The sequence below is a fragment of the Delphinapterus leucas genome, chromosome 1 (assembly GCF_059928025.1).
Source record: "Delphinapterus leucas isolate spDelLeu-1000000601 "Yukka" chromosome 1, BTC_Dleu_Yukka2, whole genome shotgun sequence".
Classification (NCBI taxonomy): Eukaryota; Metazoa; Chordata; class Mammalia; order Artiodactyla; family Monodontidae; genus Delphinapterus; species Delphinapterus leucas.
Window position 1 is genome coordinate 169825292 of NC_143129.1, and position 22072 is coordinate 169847363.

Consider the following 22072-nt stretch of genomic DNA (forward strand, 5'->3'; position numbering starts at 1 on the left):
AGCAAAGGCTCTGCCACAAAGACACATAATTGAGAGGAAAATGCTGCCCCCTTGATCAGGGAAGTCGGGCCCCCTGCTATATACTCTCCTGCATTCATAAAAAATAAAAATAAAAAAGAGGAAAAGAGCCATAAGAAAACCCCCATCTCTATTCACCACTTATCTCTTTCCAGATCACTGGACGTGTTACAAACTGCCTGCCAAATGAAATGCATCAAAAGTTGCAGTTTCCCTAGGCATCAAAGGCAAGGATGCCTAGCAGGCTGGTCCCTTTGAATATATTCAGAACAAACAGCTTACAGACTAACCACTTGCACAGAGATCCCCTGCTCTAAGCAAATGGAATTAAAAGCCCCTCCAGATCAGAGGGCTAATGGAATCCCTTACAACTTCTTATTGCACCAAGGAAAGCCATAACGACCTAAGGGGTTGCTGAGATATAACACACTGGACTTCAAATTCTCCAACTTCTGATCACAACTGATTGAGAAGAGAGCAGAGAAGGCGGGGCCAGGGACTCCAACTTCAAAGTGAGAGATACTGTTCACCAAAATGCACCACACCACATGCAGTGGCACCAGGAAAGAGAAACTTCTTAATTTTCTTGAAATAAAAGTCCAACTGAGGAAAGTTCCAGGCTTCAGTCCCAATCCAAAGATGCAGAAAGGAAGTGACCGTGTAGCAAACCAAAGGAGCCAGATTTGGTACCCAAGGACCAGCAAGAACATGACTGGAGAGAGATGGACCGGGCTGCCAAAAATGTGTCCATCAGAAAGCAGAAGTCTTGACTACCACTTGTCCTGTCACCCTAAATGCCAACTAGTTGAGGCTAGTAGAAACCTAGAATATTATTTCTTACTCACTGCGCTTTCAATTTATTCCTGGCCAGATTTGTTGTATGACTTTTAATAACAACAATAAAAAAAAGCATCCCTGGCTCTTTAACCAAAAGAACCACCTAATTGATTCCCACAGTAATTAACCTGCATTTTACCTCAGAGAGCGGTAGTTAAGGAAGTCGGCACTGCTATTTATAACTCATCTCAAATTGAGGGCAGACTGCCTAAAATCTAACACATCCCAGCTGTACTCCTGTTTGAACTGGGGCCAAGGGAATTTTTTAAAGCAATCTTGGCACCGAATGAATGACACCAACAGTCTGAGAGCTCGAGCGGTTGTGTTGCGGTGACGTAGCACTGGAGGTGGAATGGGAGGGGCCCGTGTACTGTGATCCCTCTCGTGCTCGCCTGCTGCTCGTTGAGTCCCAGTACAGTAAGCTGGGAACCGCCCACTGAGAGCCAAACACAGGAAAAGGCTTTTCCTGTGGAACGCCTTGAAGTGAGAAACACATGGCTAATCTGCATAAACGCGAAGCCACACCACCCCTGCCAGGAAGGTTAGTGCTCGTAATCTCTGGCCATGAAGCTGGCTGCCTGGGAGGACTTGGACTGGCGCCTGATAACCCAGAAAGAGCCGAAAGAACAGATGGGTAAGGACCCCGGCAGAAAACAGCCCCAGGTCACGTGACTCGCCACATGGCCCCGCCAGCACAAACTATTGTCTGGCTGTGGAGCTCCCATACAAAGGCACCCAGCCTTGGCTTCCTGTGATTACAGGGACAGGCGGCAGCTGTTGATCCAGTTTCCCTATGGGACGCTCCCCTACTGAGGAGCATTCCAGGCAGGGATAAATACAAAAGTTAAGGCCTCTCCCAACCAACGTGCTCTCAGCTTCCCGCAAGCTCCACGTGGCCCCACACTCAGATCTGAGGAAGGACAGAGTAGATTCCATAGAGAGAACCACCCTTTGCACCCCGATACACGTGAGCTGACCAGCATAACTCATTCTCACAGTGCCCCCCTCCCCAGCCACACAGACATCTGTATCCTCGTCCTGTTTTTTTCTCACTCCTCCAGTACACTTCATGGCTTTGAAGACTGGTCTAGGGGCCCAACCCCAATCAAGGAAAAACTGCCCAGAAACCTGCATTTAGTTCTATCCCCAGACCCTGCCTCCTAAAATAAGGAGATTCCTTCCCTTCATTTTGTTTTGCATTTAAACAGTCATGTGCCCACTGTTTATGTGACCCAGGATAACAAGAGATTCTTCACTTCCTATTTGACCTCACCGGAGACATCACTGATTTCCTGAAGCTATACTGATGATAAGAAAATAAAAATCTCTCATCAGATATACCAACACCTGACCCAGGAGATCAACCCACTCAGCCTATGTTTCTTATCATTCATAACCTGAGAATCACACCCCATTTTTCTACTTCACAAGAGACTGAAAACAATTCTTTCATTTTAGTTCTAGTTCATTCCAGTTCTCAACAAGCTGGCCATATGCCTATGGTGAGAGAGGAATTACCAACAACTAGTTTACAACTACCACCTGAAAGAGACAGTTTTTTAAAAAATTCTTTCAACGTTCCGTAAGTGTCCAAGTTGAATATAAATAAAAAAACCCAAAGTCAATTAAAAGTTCTATCTACCCCATTCTGTTTACAGAAACGGTTCTTGAAGATCAGGGCACATTCCCCTTTGCAGCCTTAAGTAAGAGCCCATTTCAAAGACATGACCTGAAGCATCAAGCTGACGGAACTCCTAGGAGGGGCTGCAACCTGACAACAGACTCAGGACCTTCCAACCCACACTGTCTCTAATGTGATAGAGAACAAGACAAGATGCCTGGCTCTCTCCCTGGCTCAGAGGTATTTAGGCTACTGTGCTCCATCTTTCCAGACCAGAAAATCAGAAAAACACTCACTAAGGGTAGAAAAAAGAGACCAAAGGGCGAAAAGTCACTGAATCTTCCACAAAACTCAAACAAATTATGAGAGCCAACCGTAATAACCACCTCGCAGCTGTCCCCCAGAAGAGGCGTGACAGAAAAACCACAACCAGGTGGCTGGCATTTCTTTATTTCTTCGCTGGGTCCTGAAAGAGCTCTTCAAATAAAGCAAGTAGAGCATTAAAGTAATAAATTCCCCAACAAATGATAAAGTTCTTCTCATCCAGAGCACTTTCATTAGCCACCTTTCAAAGAGAAAGTGCTCTTCCAAAAATGATGATCCCTTTTTCGGAAGACCAAACTTAGCTAACCAATTTCTCCCAATTTCCAATGAATTACAAAAGCCTCTAAGAAAGACACATACTTTCTTGAGAAAGAATTCTTCAGGTACTACTTAAAACCCAGGTATATAATATATAAAACAGTAAGGCCCCAAGACAATGATTAAACAAGAATGAAATGCCATTTGATAAAATTAAACATCCCCTTGTTTACAACTTTTTAATCTCAAGAGTAAGACAGCATTACAACACGGTGAAAAGAGTACACTAGACTAAGAGAATGCCTGAGTTTCAATCCCAGTTCTCTGATCAACTGGGGAGAGAGGGGTAGGCACTAATCAGGCTGTACCTAACCTCTTCAGCTACACACTTGAATCCCGCCCTCTAGATTCTGAATCAGCAGCTCTGGGATGGGGCCAGGAATCTCCTCAGGCAATTCTCATGTCCAGTCTGGGAGCATTTGGGCTGCATGGCCTCCCTCCAAATCTCCTCCCATCTCCAGCACAGAATGACCCTAGAACTCAGATGCACTTTCAGCTTCCTTAGCCAACCTATGGTCTGAAGAGGGCAGTGCCTGGCCAATAGAGAAAAACTAGGAACGGACCTCAGATTCCCAAATAAGCAGCATTCTCAAAGCCAAGATTTCCCAAATTCTTATACTTAATCCCCAACTGCCTTGTTCACCTGACCACCTATTACTAACAATACTATATGCTTTACTTATTTACCTTGTTCACCGTCTGTATCCTAGATTAGAACATAAACTCCGGGAAGGTAGACATCCGTGTGTAAAACAAACTTTCCTACTTTAAAAGAGGAAAAGAAAGGGGACTGTGAAAGAGAAAGTGGAATTCTAGAGGTCTTGGCAATTCCTAACCTCTTTCATGCTGAGAGGAAACGCTTTGGTTCAACACAGTAAGTCCTAAGAGCTCTGCCTCCACAATGCCTTCAACTTCTCTGTCCCTCAGTTTCTACATCAACAGAATAGAGACGGCAGTAGTAGCACCCTCAGGGTTGAATAAGTTAATACATTAAAACGAAACAAAACATTGTTCTTCAAACCAGCTGGACATGCTCCAGCCTCAGAGTCTTTGTATTCACTGATCTCTCCACCTGGAATACTCTTTCTTCTCTCAGGTATTAGTATAGCTCTCTCACATCAAATATCACTTCATTTTGGCCTCCCCTGGTGTACCCATTTAAGATTTCAATCCTGCACACTTCTTATAGTTGATCCCTGATTAACTTTGCTCCTGAGCACATATCACTAAGCATACTATATACTAAAGTTTACTTATTTATCTTGTTTAAAGTCTATATCCTAGACTAGTATAAGCTACAAGGCTAGAATACAAGGTATGTGTCTGTGTTTGATTGCTATAACCTCCAGCACCCAAAATGTTAGCTATTATCATCCTACACAAGTCCCAAATTTCTAAGCAATAAAGCTTAGAAACCAGACCCAGGTCTGGTCCCACACACTCAAGACCAGAAACCCAAAGTGGTCAACTAGAAGTTAACTAACAATCAAATAAATTACTTCCCTCTCTCCATACTCAATAGGAGAAAAAGCAGAATGGAGCTGAAAGCAGTTTCAAAATACCTACTTAAAAAACAAGAATACTACAGGACTTCCCTGGTGGTGCAGTGGTTAAGAATCCGCCTGCCGGGCTTCCCTGGTGGCGCAGTGGTTGAGAGTCCGCCTGCCAATGCAGGGGACACGGGTTCGTGCCCCGGTCCGGGAAGATCCCACATGCCGAGGAGCGGCTAGGCCCGTGAGCCATGGCCGCTGAGCCTGCGCGTCCGGAGCCTGTGCTCCGCAACGGGAGAAGCCACAACAGTGAGAGGCCCGCGTACCGCAAAAAAGAAAAAAAAAAGAATTCACCTGCCAATGCAGGGGACATGGGTTCGAGCCCTGATCCAGGAAGATCCCACATGCCGCAGAGCAACTAAGCCTGTGTGCCACAACTACTGAGCCCACGTGCCTAGAGCCTGTGCTCTGCAACAAAGAGAAGCCACCGCAATAAGACGACTTCGGTGCACTGCAACGAAGAGTAGCCCCCATGTACAGCAACGAAGACCCAATGCAGCCAAAAATAAATATTTTTTAAAAATAAAGAAAATTTAAACACAAACACACACAAGTTAGACACCAAAAGGGTTGACCAGTCCAGTTCTCAAGCTCTACCTACTTTCAGTCTGTTCTCCCAAAGGAATTTGTTCAATAGCTCCTTCCAAGAATCCTGACAGTAAAGCCCAACGGTTTTCAACCAGGGCAATACTAGCCCCTGAGAAGTGTTTGGAAACCAATGTATGAAAGTGCCTTTTAGGTTATCACAGCGATTCTGTGGTATTACCGGCATTTGTTACCTGGGGAGCAGGATGCCAAATGTCCTGCAATGCATCTCCACACAAAGAAGAGCCTCACTGAGAAATAATGGACTCTAGCCCATTACAAGTCCAGTCTGAGATGGAGAATTTCCTGTAACAATTGACCCTGGAGCAGTGATGGGAAAGGGAATCAGAACTGACTGGTACCTATCCCAAGAGCTCAACAGTACAAAGTCACCCACTAGCCAAGGTAATCATAAATAAAAATTTACTTTATGAAATAGTTGGAAAATAATTTACTGAAGGCGGTACTTCCCCAGTGCATTAATACAATTATAATTATATAGTTATTTGTGATTATTTATTTATATCTTTCCCTACTAGAAAGTACTCCATGGCATTATGAACCCTGTTGCCTGATACACTGTAGAAGCTCCTTAAGTAGCTGTTACATTACTGTAAGCAACTGCCAGTGGTAGGTAGGTACTCACAGGTTTTTCAAAAGAAGTTTTGCCACAAGATTTCTTACACTGGCAAGTCCCAACTATTGTATGCTTTAAATTAGACAATATTTCAGTAACAGGACCGGACAATTAAGTGAGCTAAAAAAAAAGTTCTTATCCTGAAAATTCTTGAGAAATGGGGCATATGATCAAAGTCCAAGAAAACCTGATGGTATACAAGGAAAACAGGTTGGTATACTGCCTTCCAGTATATGCTTAATAATTAAAAACTTAACAATATACAGACCTGACTACCCACACGAGGTGTTATGGGTTGACATCAGAAAAAAGTATTTCCTCCCACAAACCATCCTTTGGTGCTTCTACTAGGGAAAGGACCTTATTGTGGATGGACCGCAGCCCAACTGAGTAGGTTAAGAATGAAGCACTAAGTAGGTTTAGACATTTTCTTCCCTACCTATTTGTCATTTATCAGGAATTGATATGGTACACTTAAGGGATACATGGAGAGGCAAGGGGCACATAGCCTTTCAAACAGAGCTTTACCCAGGAGAGTATATATCAACTTTTCAGTAAAGACAACACTTCTAAATCACACCTAGTTCTTTTGACCTAGTTTCTAAAATACTACTCCCTCTTCCATATGTTAAATTGCTTTACAGATAACTGCTCAAAAATAGACAAAAAAGGCAAAGGCAAAACCTGCTTCTAGCCAAAAAACTTGAAGGCCTCCTTGCCTTCTCCTTTAAAAAGCTCTCTTTTCCCCCGTTCCTTTTACTTTATCTGTAACTCCAAACTTGGTCTGGCATGGGTCATATAAAAAGGTTCTAAATTTCTCTAAGTGCACAGTTTTACATTCTGCCCAAGTTTTTCCTTCTATACTAAAAAAGGTATCTGTGACATCACTTAGCTGTAGGAACTTGATTCACATGCAGTAGGGGAATCTGTTTGCCATCATGCTTTGATTGTAATCAATCCAATCAAGTACTATATTTTGATAAAGACACTGAGAAGCAGCAGCCATGGCACTTTCATTAATTCCTAGGGCTGCCCTGGACCACTTTCCAAAAATGCCAGCCTTTCCCTTGGTCCCCCTATGTCCACTATAACAGGCACAATAAAATAAGTTAAAGAACGGCCAAGGGCACAGCCTACCTTATTAAGATTATAGATGCTTCCAAATCCTCAGGCTTTTTTAAGGTCAGCAGTTCCCTGAATGAAAAGCCATAGAGTACTATAGATTCTCCTATTCTTTTCAGAGCTCCAAAAGTACATTGGTACTGACCTCCCCTCCTCTACACCACTGTCCACACAAATGTGTACTGAAGACCCTGGCTTCATCATTTATACGAGAAATGCATGAGACTAGACCAAAGTTACCAGCTGTCTTTCCTGCTATCTGTGGCCAGTATAATCAAATTGGGATGAATACTTGGCACGCTAAGCTATGGAAATCTAGCTAATATTTATCCGTACCACCCCCCAAGTCTGTTTTGGCTCATACACTCTTTTGAGATTGCTGTGTTCACTCACCCAGACACATTTACCAAAGGGAAATTCTGTGTGCCTTGAATAAGGCAATCTCAATCTCATTTTATTTTAACCCAAAATACCATAATGAGACCACATATTGGTCACTTGAGGTTTTATGTAGGGGTTTTAAAGAAGCCAATTCAAAGCTGCACTGGGAAAGCAGAAGATTCAAATCACAGACTAGAAAGAAAAACAAGAACGTTACAAATCTGTCTTAGACCAACAGAACCCCCAAAACAGATTAAGGAGGGCTAAGAAAGTCTCCAGACCAAAGGCAATAAGGTGAGAAAAGAGAAGAGGGAGAGATCATCTAGGAAACTTCTGTTTCTTAGTTTATTAGACAAAGACACGTCCTGCCTCTAGTTAGCCAGGCCATTCCAACAGAGGTAAGCAGATACCAGGAATCTTCACTGAAACGATGTTGATCTGAAAGTGGTATAAATTGCCTCTCCGGTTCTCTTAAGACATTTTGTCAGCTCTGGTGTGTTAAAGCTACTGAAGTCTCCATGTGCTTTGCATTCTACTAACAGAGTTAGAAACCAAAAGAAAGAATGAAAAAGGAAAAGAACAAGAACAGAGAGAAAATAAAGCTGAATGGCAGAGGGATGATAAAGTGAGTCTAGAACACAAAAACACACACACGGAACATATGACTACCAGAGTATTGTCTGTACAAATATCAAATCACAGATCAAACTGTCAGCATACTGCCTCCTGGAAGCCTCTGCCTTCATCGCAGCCAGGTCACAGTGATCACAGCTTCCCTTCTCAGGCAGGAGGGAAAAGAGGTCTGGTACAGGAAACATGTTTTTAATGGGAAGGATTCAGAAACCACATCAGGTTTTCAGAAAGCCCCCATGAACTGGTTCTCCACTTGGTCTTTGCATTATTAATGTTTATTATCTGACCATTTCTGTAACTTCCATCTCTGTGCCAAGCACAATCCTTATTAAGTCATACAACTAGGGACAGGTTTTGGCTCAAATGTCCATTCCTCAAAGAGACCTCATCCACTTCAGAGATGGGGCAACTTGTCAGGAGTCTTCTTAGAGGGTTTATTTACTAGGACTTCACAACAAGGGACACAAGGAAAGGAATCACAGCAAAACTCAAGGTGGCCACTGGGGCACTGAGGGGTGGAGGATGAGAGACAGAGGGAAGTCATTAAGAATGGTCTACTCAGAGACCACCAAATTCCCAGATCAGCTGGCCATCAACGAGCAGAAAGGATATCATGGCATTTAATTAAGGTTTCAAATACTAGCCTCTGAGGAGCATTTTCAAGAACGACTTTTTTGGGCAGTTTTATCAACTGGTCATACTTGGAGGCCACCACCCTAAAATGAGCTTTTCCACCTTCATCAAACCAGAACCATCCTCATGCTACGCCACCAAAGAGCTAAAAGAGAAACGGAGGGCAGGGAGTCCCCAGGCCCTACAAACAAACAGAGTGTGTCATTACTGTATAGAAGCTCCATCTCAAAAGTATTTTCTTTCTTCTCCCCCAACCCCTAGCACTTTTAACCTTTTCTCCAACCAATAACACACTTTCAACATCATGGGAAGGGCAGATACATCTGAAACATTAGCCTTTGGTATAATTTGGAAGAAGCCCCTCAGGTATTTCAGATATATTCTGTAGCCTAGCTGAGCATAAATCCAGTAGTTCTCAAACTTGAGTGTGCATTATAGTGGCCTGGAGGTCTTGTTAAAACATACTGCCAGAGTTTTGGATTCAGTACCTCTGGATGAGTATCTGCATTTCTAAACAGGGCCCAGGTAAAAATGCTATGGGCCCAGGTAAAAACTATGGGATAGCTTTTAATTCAGCACAGACTAATGCTGTCTGTCTTTAACCATTCAATTCTATCCCCCTCTCAAGCAGGGGCCTCTACCAACTAGGAGCTGTGTTCGAATTTTATTGGATAACAAGTAATACTTACATATATGTTATTTAACGTTTACTACAGCTGCAAGTAGATATTTTTCCTTATCATACAGTTGAGGATACAGATTCAGAGAAGTGACCTGCCTCAAGTCACACAGCCTAAGGGAACTTTAAACCTCGCTTTTAGAGCTGACTCTGACATGAAACTGTGTGAGGCACTTAACCTTTACGTGTTCACTTCCCTGAAGTGGAAAATTAAGACAATAATCCTCATCTCTCCAGTGAGTACTCCAAGTTCTAGAAAGTAAAATCACTCTGCAAATATTTTCATAATGCAAGTTACTCTCATTTAGGTCAAAGTGAAGGGCTCTATCTTTGAGCCTGAATCCTACCTCTATCCCCACTCTCAAAGAGAAAAGGGCCTAAGCACCAAATCCTGCCAATTCTTACCATCGGGATCATACAGACATTCATCAAAAACCTAAATAAAATTCTAAATGGAAGAGATGGATGGGACAGAAATCTAGGCATAATGTCAAACTGTAACTAAAGGCTTTTCAGTCTTTCACCCCATTTAAGAGTTCTAGGGACTTCCTTCGTGGTCCAGTGGCTAAGAATCTGAGCTCCCAATGCAGGGGGCCCAGGTTCCATCCCTGGTCGGGGAACTAGATCCCACATGCACACTGCAACTAAAGGTCTCGCATGCCGCAATGAAGACCTGGCACAGCCTAAATAACTAAATAGTTTTTTTAAAAAAAGAGTTCTAGATTAGTGCAAAAAATAATGTCCCGACAAGGTCTAGTGCTTGAATAATTTATTTTGGAGAAGCAAACTTAGTATTTTATGATGTTACACAGCTCTGGAGAATCAGACAAACCTTGATTCAAACCTAAACTCTACCTTTTACTAGTTTTTTGTCCTAGGGCGAATTTCTCATTCTTACTCTACTTCCTCATCTGTAAAGTGGGAGGAATAACTCTAGAACCCACCTCTCATGATTGTGAAGATTAAATAAAGAAATTCATGGAGAGACCCAAGCATAGTGCTTGGCACATAGCAAGTACTCAACTACATGGTTAATTATCATTAATATTCACCCCCAACACACCATCACTTGAAAACAGGGAACTCAGTGAGGTCCCTGGCCTACCCCTGGCCCAGGACAAAGTTGTGGACAAACTACCTACAGAATTGATCCCCAAATCCTTATTAATATCTTTGGCAGCCCAGATTCCTAAACAGGTAAAAAGTTAGAAGTCTGGAAACGAAAGGCAGGTTATCCGAATGTGAATCAAGAGTTTCACACTCCTAAACTAATGCCATGAAACTCCATCACCTTCCAACCAGAACAGAATCTTGTCCAAAAGGCAAGAGAGAAAGCCATCTGTGTTCACCAGAAAAGATGTAGTAACAAAGAGCAACCAATTCCCAGCATTCTGCTCAGGTGATTTGTTCTCTAAGAACAACAGAAAGCTGTAATAAGGTCTACCCAAGAGAGAGGGGAAATCACTGGGCAAGAAGAGCCCAAAGACATATCTGTTTCCTCTTAAAGGAAGCACCCAGCACGATGTAGCCTTTAATCCTCTACCACGTGGCTGAACTCACACTCTTCTTAAAGTCAAAGTACACCAGGCACCAGTCAGTTGAGAATAAACAGCTGGACCCAGATGCACTCATGCAAGTTGTGACCTCAAGGAAAACAGGAGGCAAAATAAAGACACTAAGCACACAGCAAATGGGTTTTCAAATATCACACCAATCCCTAAACTCCCCTGCTGCCGTCATGCTGGTGCTAGATCTTGAGGGGGGAGTTCCTTTTAACAGAGACATCTATAAACAAGCAAGCTGAAAGCTAACAAGTTTAAGAGGGAAAAGCATACAAAAATCTTGGCTGCTGGTGATGAGCCACAAAAAAATCATGAACGTGCCAGTGCCAAGGGAGGAGGAAGTCTAATACCTAACATTGCAGACTTACGAACCCAGAAGCAATGAAGCCATAAGGAAGCCCAAATGCAAAAGAGAAAAAAAAAAGCACATGGCACATTTCCTCTTCATATTCAAGCAGCACTCTGGGCCTGCAGAGCGCATAGCCCAGTGCCCAAAGCCCCTTAGTATTTCATACCAACATTAACTTCCTGGAGGACGACAAAAATCTGTCCTGGATTACTGAGTGATTTCTAATATGTACCATAACCAACACTAAGTCAACATTTTAGGGATCAAATTTCCTACTCTGCAGCATGTTGGAATGCATTCTTGGCATTAGACTTCTTCCCACTGCAGTCCACCCTTAGAAAATGCAGAAGCCACTGGGAAATACAGACTCAACCTGTCCCAAGACCATCTTCTAGTATGCACAAATGACTAACAAAAATAAAAGTTCACTCAGATGTCCCTTCAAATTCAATAAATACTAATGCCATCCATTTAAACAGGGGGAAGAGCAAGTTCAGGGAAGAATACTCAAGGCAGTTAAGTCAACATTCACCCCAACTTGGATTCTTAAAACCTGAACTGACTAAGGAGTTCATCTCAAGCCCCTACACACTTGCTGGAACCACTGTGCCCAATTCTGAGTTACTGGAAACTCACTTTCGCAAAATGCCAGAATGGCAAGGTAAAGATGGTGGAAGAGATATTTCCAAACTAGAATCTGTATTCAAGACTCCATATCTTTATACTGGAACAGTGTAACCTACCCTCCTCTTCCAGGTGGAAGCACTGTAGTAGCCTGGTACTGGACCCTCCATGCATCTTCAGTTGTTAAGCATCCACTTACCATTTGAAAAGTTCCAGAAATCACATGGGATCCAATCACACATGGACTAGCAGGTAAAGAGAAACCAAAATCACTACATTTCAGAGGCTCCCATAAGGAATGAGCATGTGTTTGCAGCATTTATGAGCTTCTTGGCCACAGCCAACCTAATCAAAAACAATATTAAAGACCATTTCTGTGAACAGATGGGCAAACTGCATATGTGCAGGCTTACCCACCCAACAACCCTCAATATAAGGTCTGATCCAAGCAACTCAGCTTGAGCACAGCTCCCAAACCTTCAGAAACAGCAGCAGCCTGAGTCCAGACAGGTACCTCATGGCTCCTGTTTTAAGAAAGGTCAATTAACTTTGCCGAAAAAGAAAAAACTCAGGCTCTCTAACCAAAGTTGAACGACTATCACTGTAGAGTTGTCCAGGGCACACAACTCTGAAGGTGACACAACCTTCCAAACCCAAAATTACTACAAAAGAGCCTCTGAACTAGCCAAGAACTTGGCAGGTTGTACTAAAGGCCCCACATAACCACAGGAACCACTAAGACCCTGAAACCACTCTCTTTCATGGAACTGGTTACAGTCCAAATTCTCAAAGTCACCAGAATGAGACAACTACAGGTCTGGGGATGGATGTGTAACTTGAATTCTATAAAGCCCATGAAACTCAGAGTAGCATTATGAAAAAGCAAATTAATATTTTAACTTTCCCCTTCTTGGACATTTAACTTCACAAATCACTGCCTCTGGAAAGCTGTCCCAGGTTTACTCTGCCCAAATGTGATTGCTCCTTATTCTCAGATTCCTTCAGCCCATACACTTATAGTTTGGTCTGTATCCATTTGTAAAACCCTGCTTTGCAAGTTTTCCAAATGTGTACACGTAAGCATGCTTCCCAAGAAAACGAAATTCCTCTGAAGCAGATACTGCCTCTATCTTTTAAGTCCCTCCCTAGTATCTAGTAGGTATGTTCACAAAGAGCTACATCCCACCCCCATTTGAATCTCCAGAGCCCCCTGAGCTAGAAATCATGCTCTCAGCAACAAGCCTGAAGTTCTAATACCCTCCCTACCACCATACTGGGGAAAGGCCTGGGCAATCAATGTCAGCGTCAACCCAAGTTTTTGTATCTTGTTTTAAAACAAGCTGATAGCCTTTGGTAAGTTAGCTGAACCTAACTAAAAATTATGGTCAGGGCCATAATTACATTCATACTCCCTACTACTATGCTGAGTCAAAAAGGCACTTCCAGGACTCTGGCCTAAAAAACACTTCTTGTGAAGAACAATGGTGTCAGAGTCAGTGGATTACGTTTAAAAAGAGACTTTGAGAAAGTAAATCCGGTCATCTCACAAGGCTACCAAGGGAGAGTACGATAGGCAGACAGATAAAACACTTCTAAAATACCTCCTCCTCCATAAAAAGAATGTTTCACCAGAAGAACCAGAAACGTTTTTAATCCTAAAATGGCAATTTTAAAAACAAAGATTGAATCTACTCACATAACCCTTCAGGCAGGACTTAGCGAGTCCGCAAACACTGTAATGACCCAGGAACCTGGGGCATTAATTTTAACATAAAAATAAGTGATGGGGCTTCCCTGGTGGCGCAGTGGTTGAGAGTCCGCCTGCCGATGCAGGGGACACGGGTTCATGCCCCGGTCCGGGAGGATCCCGCATGCCGCGGAGCGGCTGGGTCCGTGAGCCCGGAGCCTGGGCTCCGCAGCGGGAGAGGCCACAGCGGTGTGAGAGGCCCGCGTACCGCAAACAAAAACAAAAACAAACAAACAAAAAATAAGTGATGCACAGGAGTCCAGTAAAAGTTACATAAATTAAACCCAGCCCGGGCTTCCCTGGTGGCGCAGTGGTTAAAAAGCACCTGCCAATGCAGGAGGGGACACGGATTCGAGCCCTGGTCCAGGAAGATCCCACTAAGCCTGGTGCAACTAAGCCCGTGAGCCACAACTACTGAGCCCACGTGCCACAACTACTGAAGCCCGTGCGCCTAGAGCCCGTGCTCCCTAACAAGAGAAGCCACCACAGTGAGGAGCCCGCGCACCACAATGAAGAGTAGCCCCCTCTCACCACAACTAGAGAAAGCCCGCACGCAGCAACGGAGACCCAATGCAGCCAAAAATAAATTAATTAATTAAGTAAAAAAATTAAACCTGGCCCTTGGAGGAGTGGGCTTATAATCCTGCGAGCCAAAGCAGAACAGAGGCTGAGGACAGCACTGAAGTACTAGTATCTTTTTTTTCCTTTTTGGTATTCCAAAAATGCAAACCCAACCCTAAAAACATCTCACCAAACTACAGAAACGTTCTGAAAGAACAATGCTTTAAATTTAAAACTCACAGTCTCATAAAGCAAGCTTTAGGAGCACACTTAGTTCACTAACTGAAACTTAGGACCTTCTTTCCAAACTTCTGTTTATTTTCACTCTGAAACTGCAACCGATTTTAAACAGGGCTCCACGTGCCCTGAACTCAGCATGGAGCCAGAACCAGGGAGGTTTCTCTTCCAGGGCATCATCTTTTCACTTCAAACCTCTTTTAGGTCATTTCTTCTCATCTCCATGCTCTCCATCCCCACCTCTACCCCCCAGCATTACCCTCTCTTCCCTACCCCCAAGTCTTTTTCTCCAATGTTATTTTATTCCACCACGTGAGAAGAAACTAGCATTATCTTTGCTTGAAAACTGTTTATTAATTTCCCTGTCAAACATTCTATAGAGCCGTTTACATCTTACTATAGAAACCTCCTGGGTACATATTGACAGCTCAGCAAGTATTTACACAAAGCTCTGAAACACTTGGCTCCTTCAGAGAGAAGAAGCTGCTGTGTCAAGCAAAGAATTATCAAACACCTTTCCCTCTACCTTTTTCCCTCTTTCATAAAGGGAAGCTTCCTTCTAGCACACCTCTAAGATGCCTAAATTACACTTTTTAACTACTAAACCAGGAGGAGAAAAATTGGAAATTCTGGTATACTGGAGAACAGCCGAAAGAACAGCATTTCCAGGACCAACTGCAAACCACACAACATAGTTTTAAAAAAACAACAGGGGTATGAGAAATGGCAATACACCTATGAAGCTGACCCTGAGACGCTTAGCTTTTCCTGTTCCTGTTCCAGTCTCAGGAACTTTTGCTCCTCTCTCAGCAAAACTTACAGGGCAAGTTCAGGCACTCAGATTACAACCAACTGCCCAAACCAGACCTAGACCTGCCCAAACACCAGAAGAGTCTGGAGAGCTTAATACTACCTCCCCCCACCTTCCTATCCACCCCCCACCAAAGAAACAGTGTTAATGCTGAATTTATGAATATCCACTCCTCACCCCCTCCCTAATCTAGCCAAAATCCCCTCATGGAGATTCTGAAGGAACTATTTTTCAAGTCTTGCTCTAATGAAGTCTAATTTTTCAATTACTGTTTAGTGTATTAATACCACCAGCCAGGTGGAATGACTAATGACAACCAGATTAACAGTCTCAAAGCAAAACAATCTGGTAGGGCTTTTTCTGTGAAGGGCCACAGACCACAGTGGCACCCAACTATTTAGAGCTTGTTCCTGTAAGTCCTCAAGAGAAAACAGACTTGAGTTCCTTGAGCCCAGGGAAAGAAAGATGGTCTCAGGATCCCTGTTGAAAAAGGTACAGGAAGAAGCTGCCCTCCTAACAAGCCAGGTATGGAAGCACAGACAGATGTGTAGCATCAGAGAAGGTTATGCAGTTCACCAGCTTCGCTTTACCAGTGAAGAGAAAATGAAACAGAGAAGGCAAATGCCCTGCCCAAAGTCACACAGCTTAATCCAGAGCTGCATGTGGAACCAAAGCTCCTCTTCCTTCTGAGTCCTGCACTCTTTACTGCTCACTACTATACCACACACAACTCGATGCACATCAGTAATGATAATGACCTATCTAAACAGGGAAAAACCCAGAAATGAAAGCCAAGGGAATCAGGACTCCATTTCAGAGACCAAGGTATCATCCCATCTCACTGGCAGGAAAGAACTATTTAGTGCCAATTCATTTTGAATGCCATATTTTAGCCATATTTGCATGCTTCAGTTGCTTCTAGAATTTTGGGATTTGACGCCAATCAATACAAACTTTTGGGGGATGGGAATGGGAAAAGACCCTGACCATTACTTTGTTAGCTTATTTCCACGTTTTAAAAAAGGTTCACTGGGACTTCCCTGGGGCGCAGTGGTTAAGAATCCGCCTGCCGATGCAGGAGACATAGCTTCAATCCCTGGTCCAGGAAGATCCCACATGCCATGGGGCAACTAAGCCTGTGAGCCAGAACTACCGAGCCTGCGCTCTAGAGCCCGCGTGCTGCAACTACTGAAGCCCGAGCACCTAGAGCGTGTGCTCCACAGCAAGAGAAGCCACCGAAATGAGAAGCCCACACACCACAAGGAAGTGCAGCCCCTGCTTGCCGCAACTAGAGAAAGCCCGTACGCAGACCAACGCAGCCATAAATATATACACACATACGTACATACACACAATAAGGTTCGCTAACTTTGCAAAAGGGTGACTGTAGACTTCACACCCTACAGGAGTCAATCTAACATATGAATATTTAATGCAATCCAAATCATCTTGTTACAGCAGGTGCCACTTGTCATGGTTACTCTGTGCCACACACAAGGGAAGGAACCTTAAAAAATCCCCACAGGGACCAATACAAAGAAGCCAGCCTTGGTCCTGACTGCTTTCTCTCTTCTCTCACCATCATCCCAACCTTCATCAGCCCAGTTCTCTCATGGAAAGCAGAGAAACATGAAGCCCTCACAACTAAGTGCCGTCTCAGTGTGGTTTTCCTGATCCCTCCTACTTGAGAGAGCTCCAAGAGTCCTGTGTTTCAGCCAGCCCAGAATTTCTGCCAGTAGGCATTCCCATAAGCCCAGGATTCCTGTATTTGTTTCCCAGGAGTCGGAAATATCATTTGATATTTCCATAGCAGGAACTAACAGCCAAGCTTCTACAATCAAATCCACCTTGATCCTGGACTACATATTCTATTGGATTTTTTACTTTGATGAGCATAGTCTACCAGCTCAAGGTACTGCAGCTAAAAAAAAAAAAGCTTTACACGAGGTTCAAGAACATAGGTGACTGAAAAGTATTTCATCAGTAGCAGGATTCAACACCTTGAGATACAATACTACTTATGGAAAGGCATAAAGGAAAAGTTTGTTTGATGGGATCCAACCAGCTCCTGTGAAAAAGACAGAGCCACAATACACACACATACCTAATCTTTATTCCATAAATATTCAGAGTCAAATGAACATTACCACCCTAGCTGTATTAATCAAGTCCCTGCAAAAAACTTTTTTTTTCAACATCTTTATTAGAGTATAATTGCTTTACAATGGTGTGTTAGTTTCTGCCTTATAACAAAGTGAAACACTTGCAAAAAACTCTTAATTCAAGACTGAGTTAGGGAAAGAAGAGAACAAACCAAGATCTTATTATTTAAGAATGCTTAAGAATAGGGCATCGTGGTCTGACAAGTAGTTTAACCTTAAGTAGCAAAAAGGAATTCAGAACGAAATCTACCCACCTACAACCTTCATCTAGATGACACACCTGAAGCAACCCAAAAAACTGGAAGTTGCACTGTCTCTTCTACAAGTGAATGGTCACCAGCCCATGCTCTGGGTCTCAGGAGAACAGGCAACTGAACTGAAATCCTACAGGAATCTATGTTGTGTGAAGTGCTAGGCCTGTTAATGTTAAAAGGGAATAAGAAAATTTGCACAAAGGCAGCACAGACAAGCTTCCAAACAGGGACTGTATCTACTTTCCTACCATTTATCCAGCACAGAACATAGTGCCTAGTACATAGAAAGTGCTCAAATATTTAATGACTGAAAAACAGAAATTACTATACGGCAAAAATTGGTTTTACCAAAAAAAAAGAATTTGCTTGAATATCCCCAAGCTGAAAGAATTCAAATTAATTTTTGTTTTTAAATGAGCCTTGACTTACCCCAAATTATTTCATCTAATGGTTTAAGAATAGTAAATTTCTTAGCCTCCTTTCCGCCTCACCCCCAAAAGGGAAAAAATGAGGGAAAAAAGATAAACTATAGAATGACCCAGAGAGAAGATGTTCTAAGACAAAATTTCTCCTCCAGACACTAGGAATCTAATTTAAAATTCCCCTATTTCTTGCCCAGATGTAGAACATCATGGAAGACACGGAGTCAAGGCACAGACCTCTAAACCTGCTACCTGACATAAATATTTTCAAAATTCCCAGCTCAACGTAAGAGTAGAAAAGCAGTTCTAAGATGGGGAGGGAATACATCTAATTAGGCCGCCGAAGTGAACAAAATGTGACCAAAATCTCATAGGACAAAGGTACAACTGGGTACTGCTGGGAGAGGGGCAGACATGAAGGAAGACTTTTTTCTGCTTTGAAAAGATAGATGACTCCAAAGAATACCCAATATTCCTGGCCAAAGCACTGAAGACAGAACATGATGAAGAGGAAGGGCAAAATAAAACAGATTACATAAAAACACACCTAAAAGTTGTAATTTCTAAGCAAGTCTTAAGTATCATTGTAGGTCATATCTTTGTTATCTTGGAAGACAGAAATAAATGGAACTTAAAATGCAAAGAAAAAAACTGGTTGACCTCTATTTCAAAGCTATAAAATAAATGATGACAAAATAGAAAACTAGGCTTTTTGATATTTCCAGGAACAAATGATAAATTTCACCAAGCCAAGCCTTTAAGAAACAGCCCCTCTCAAGATCAAAAAAGATGTCCTTCCCTTTAAATTGATCTGCTCTCCCCAAGTTCAATTAACAAAAGAAAGTGTTAACATGTAAACAAATAATGAAGCCAGCCTTCTTTACAACAGAACACCTAAATATGAAATTCTCTTTCAGAAAGCTTTCAGTTCTCAAAGTTTTTTCCTACCCCCTCTGATAAAGATCCCACATTTGCCACTCAATAAAAAGGTCAGTAAAATAATATCAGTTCTGCAAAGCGAACAGGGTCAAAATTACTCAAGACAAACGCATCTTCAGAGCCATCAAAGAAGTCATTTATACCATCAGGAAAGTCACAAAACCAAAACAAACAGCAAACCCATTGTATAGAAAAACTCAGCTACTGTTCTGACAACACAGAATCTATTTCAGTCTGCATAAAACATAACAAGCAAAATAAATCCAAGGTACAAGCAAAATGCCACTGCCTCCTCTTTTGTTTCGGGCACAATGTAACAAGGGCAGCCTGTCTGGGACTCTGCTCCTGCTGATACAGTATTGCTGCTTAAACCTCCCTCCTCAAGGTCACAGCCAATTTCAGCTCTGGAATAAAAGGCAGATAGTGGCAGCGATGGTTTGGGTTATCACTGGTAGAAAAGCAGAGTGTAAAAGTTTATGAGCTCATCAGGATTGTTGTACCATTACATCAGAGGCAATTATAAATGGCCAAGAGCAGGAGATGGGGAGCCAATCAGATCACAGATAGGATGTCAACCTAAGACCAACTGTCTCCTGGCTTTGACAGAAGGATTTTACCTCCATAATTCAAATCCCAAACCAAAGCAATCTGCACTTACTACTCCAATCACTCAGCTGTTTACCAGCACTTCCAGGGAGAAGCCCAGGCCACAGGGCCGACGGAGACTAAGACAGGAGACGGCCCGGGCTGCCCTGGGTGGACCGCAGCCGGCCTCTAGCTGCTCCCAAGCAGGCCCCTGCCCTCCCTCGAGGTCCCCCCGAGCCCGAGGGGCCCCTCCTTGAAAACACAGATGGGGACCGGCCTAGAAAAAGGTGGGCGGTGGGGGGAGGAGCAGAGAGGAGCGGCAGGTGAACAAATAACTGTTCACTCAACTCCAGACCTCCTAGCACTGCCTATACCCCTAACCTGACCCCCCAGCACCCCGTCACCCCGGGCCGGGCCCTTTCCCGCACACTCTGCTTCGCACCCCCTGGGAGACTCCCAGAGCTGGAAGGCACCAGGGTAGACGGAGAAGGGGAGCAGACACCTCAGGGAAAGCCCCACACAAAGGCTGAAGGAGGAAAAGAGAGTAAGGCAGACAGGCAGCCATTTTAAGAGGGAAGAGCGAGACAATGGCAGCTCCCCAGTAGTGGGGGCCCCGGACTGGGGGTAGCCCACGGCTGTGGCCTGCTCCCCGCCGCCGCCCCCCCACTCCCAGGACCCCGCTCGCCCCAGGCCCCTCCCCACTCAGCTGTGTACCTGCGGGGTCCGGGCGAGCGGCTGACCCCCGCCGCCGCTGCTCCCGGGGCTCATGGGCGCGTGGTGGCTCCTTTGTTGGGCTCCTCCCGAGGCGGCCGCCGCCGCCGCCGCCGCCGCAGCAGCAGCCCCCCAGCACTGCGAGGCCATGTCCGCCGGGCCCTTGCCAGCGCCCCCGTCCTGGGGCCCGCCGCCGTAGTCGCCCCCGGGGTAGCCCTGGTAGCCCCGGGCCGAGCTGGGCGACGTGAGCAGTTGGTTGAGGGTGGGGGTGGCGGTGGGCTGGGGGGTTCCCCCTCCGGCCGCTGTGGGGCCGCCTCCCCCCATGGCCCCGAAGCGCTGCTGAGCGAAGGACGAAGACGACGAGGAGGCGGAGGCGCTGGAGGAGGGAGGCGGCTTGGAGCCGGCGGCCGCCGCCGCGCCGGACCCCGGAGTGCCACCTCTCGGGGAGCTCAGCGCGTAGGCCTGGGGGGGCGGGGGGTAGGCGCTGCGGTTGGGGTAGTAGGAGTTGTACTGGTGGTTGGGGAAGCCGTGGTCGTGCGAGTTCTGCTGGGGCCCCGCGTAGGGCTCCAGGCCCCCGCCGCCGCCGCCGCTCTGCAGCGCTGCCAGGCCAGGGCTTTGTTGTCCGCCATGTTGTTGGTGGAAGACGGCGGCCGCCGCGGCGGCGACGGCAGACGGGCTCCGGCCGTAGGGTTGCCCGAAGCCGTAGGCTGGGGGCGGCAAGGCGGCCGCGGCTGAGTGAGGAGGCGCCCCCACCCCGTCGCTGCTGCCGCCACCACCGCCGCCGGGCGGCTCCGTGAGGTTATTGTTCAGGGCGGGCCTAGGGCCCGCGTTCCCGTTCGAGTTCTTCAGGTCCGGCTCCACGCCGGGCCCGCCACCGCCGCCGGCTCCGCCGCCGCCGCCGCCACCCCCATTGCTCTCAGCCCCGTCCTGCAGCTCTTTTCCCAGTGGCTGCGGCGGCCCCACGGCGGGGCCCTCGCTTTCCTGCCCGGCGGCTGCCTTCATTTCCCCGCGCTCGGCCGCTACCGCCGCCGCCTCGCCCCCCGCCTCCTCCCGCTGCTGCTGCTCCGCTTTCTTCAGCTCCGAGGGCGGCGGCGGCGGGTTGCCCAGGCTGCTGGCGGCGGCGGGGGCGACCTGCGCGGCCATGATCCCCGCTGTCTCGTCCGCGGAGAGACCCGGCCCTGTCTTCGTCTTCTTTCCCCCTCCCACCCCGCCCCGGGGCCGAATCCCCCGGGCTGCCCTCCCCACTCGCCCGGGCGGGCCTCGCGGGGCTCCGCTGCTGCGCTGCGCTCGCTCGCTCCTCTCCCCCCCGCCCCGCCGGCTCAGGCTCCGGGCTGGCGGCGGCGGAGGAGGAGGAGGCGGCGGCGGCCGAGGCGCCGGCGGCTCAGCTGCTCCCGGCTCTGTAGGCTCGGGACCCGGCTCTCCCGGCTCATTCCCCCCAAGCCCTTGCCTGGGAATGAGGGGGGCGGTGGAGGCTCCGCTCCCCAGGGCCTGGCCCCGCTGTGACTCTCCGCTTTCTGCTGCCGGAGAAAGGAGGAGGGAGGGAGGGAGGGAGGCAGGCGAGGGGGAGGGGGCGGGGAGGGAGGGAGGGAGGGAGGGAGGGAGCGGGGGGAGGGGGACCCGGGACGGGCGGGCTGGAGGGCGCGCGGCAGCAGCCCAGGCGCCGGGATGTAGAGTCGGAGCGTAGGCCGGGCCGGGCGCCCTGCCTCCCCTCCCCGGCCGCGGCGCGGGCTGAGGTTGCTGCGCGGCAGCGGGCGGGCGAGCGGGCGGGCG

General features: G+C 46.2%; 1 protein-coding gene across 6 annotated transcripts in view; it reads right to left on the reverse strand.

Moving 5' to 3' along the window:
• ARID1A (AT-rich interaction domain 1A) overlaps positions 1-21501 on the reverse strand; it is a 69869-nt gene extending 48368 nt beyond the window's left edge. For 3 of the 6 annotated variants that reach the window (XM_089898418.1, XM_089898416.1, XM_089898415.1), the window contains exon 1: positions 20306-21499. In XM_089898418.1, coding sequence (XP_089754544.1) covers positions 20306-21445 — 1140 coding nt within the window. In that variant the 5' untranslated portion in view covers positions 21446-21499. Of the gene's footprint in view, positions 1-20305 lie in introns of all 6 variants that reach the window. The other 3 variants (XM_022551788.3, XM_022551787.3, XM_089898417.1) reach the window with 2 other exon arrangements.
• Between the last annotated feature and the right edge of the window lie 571 nt (positions 21502-22072).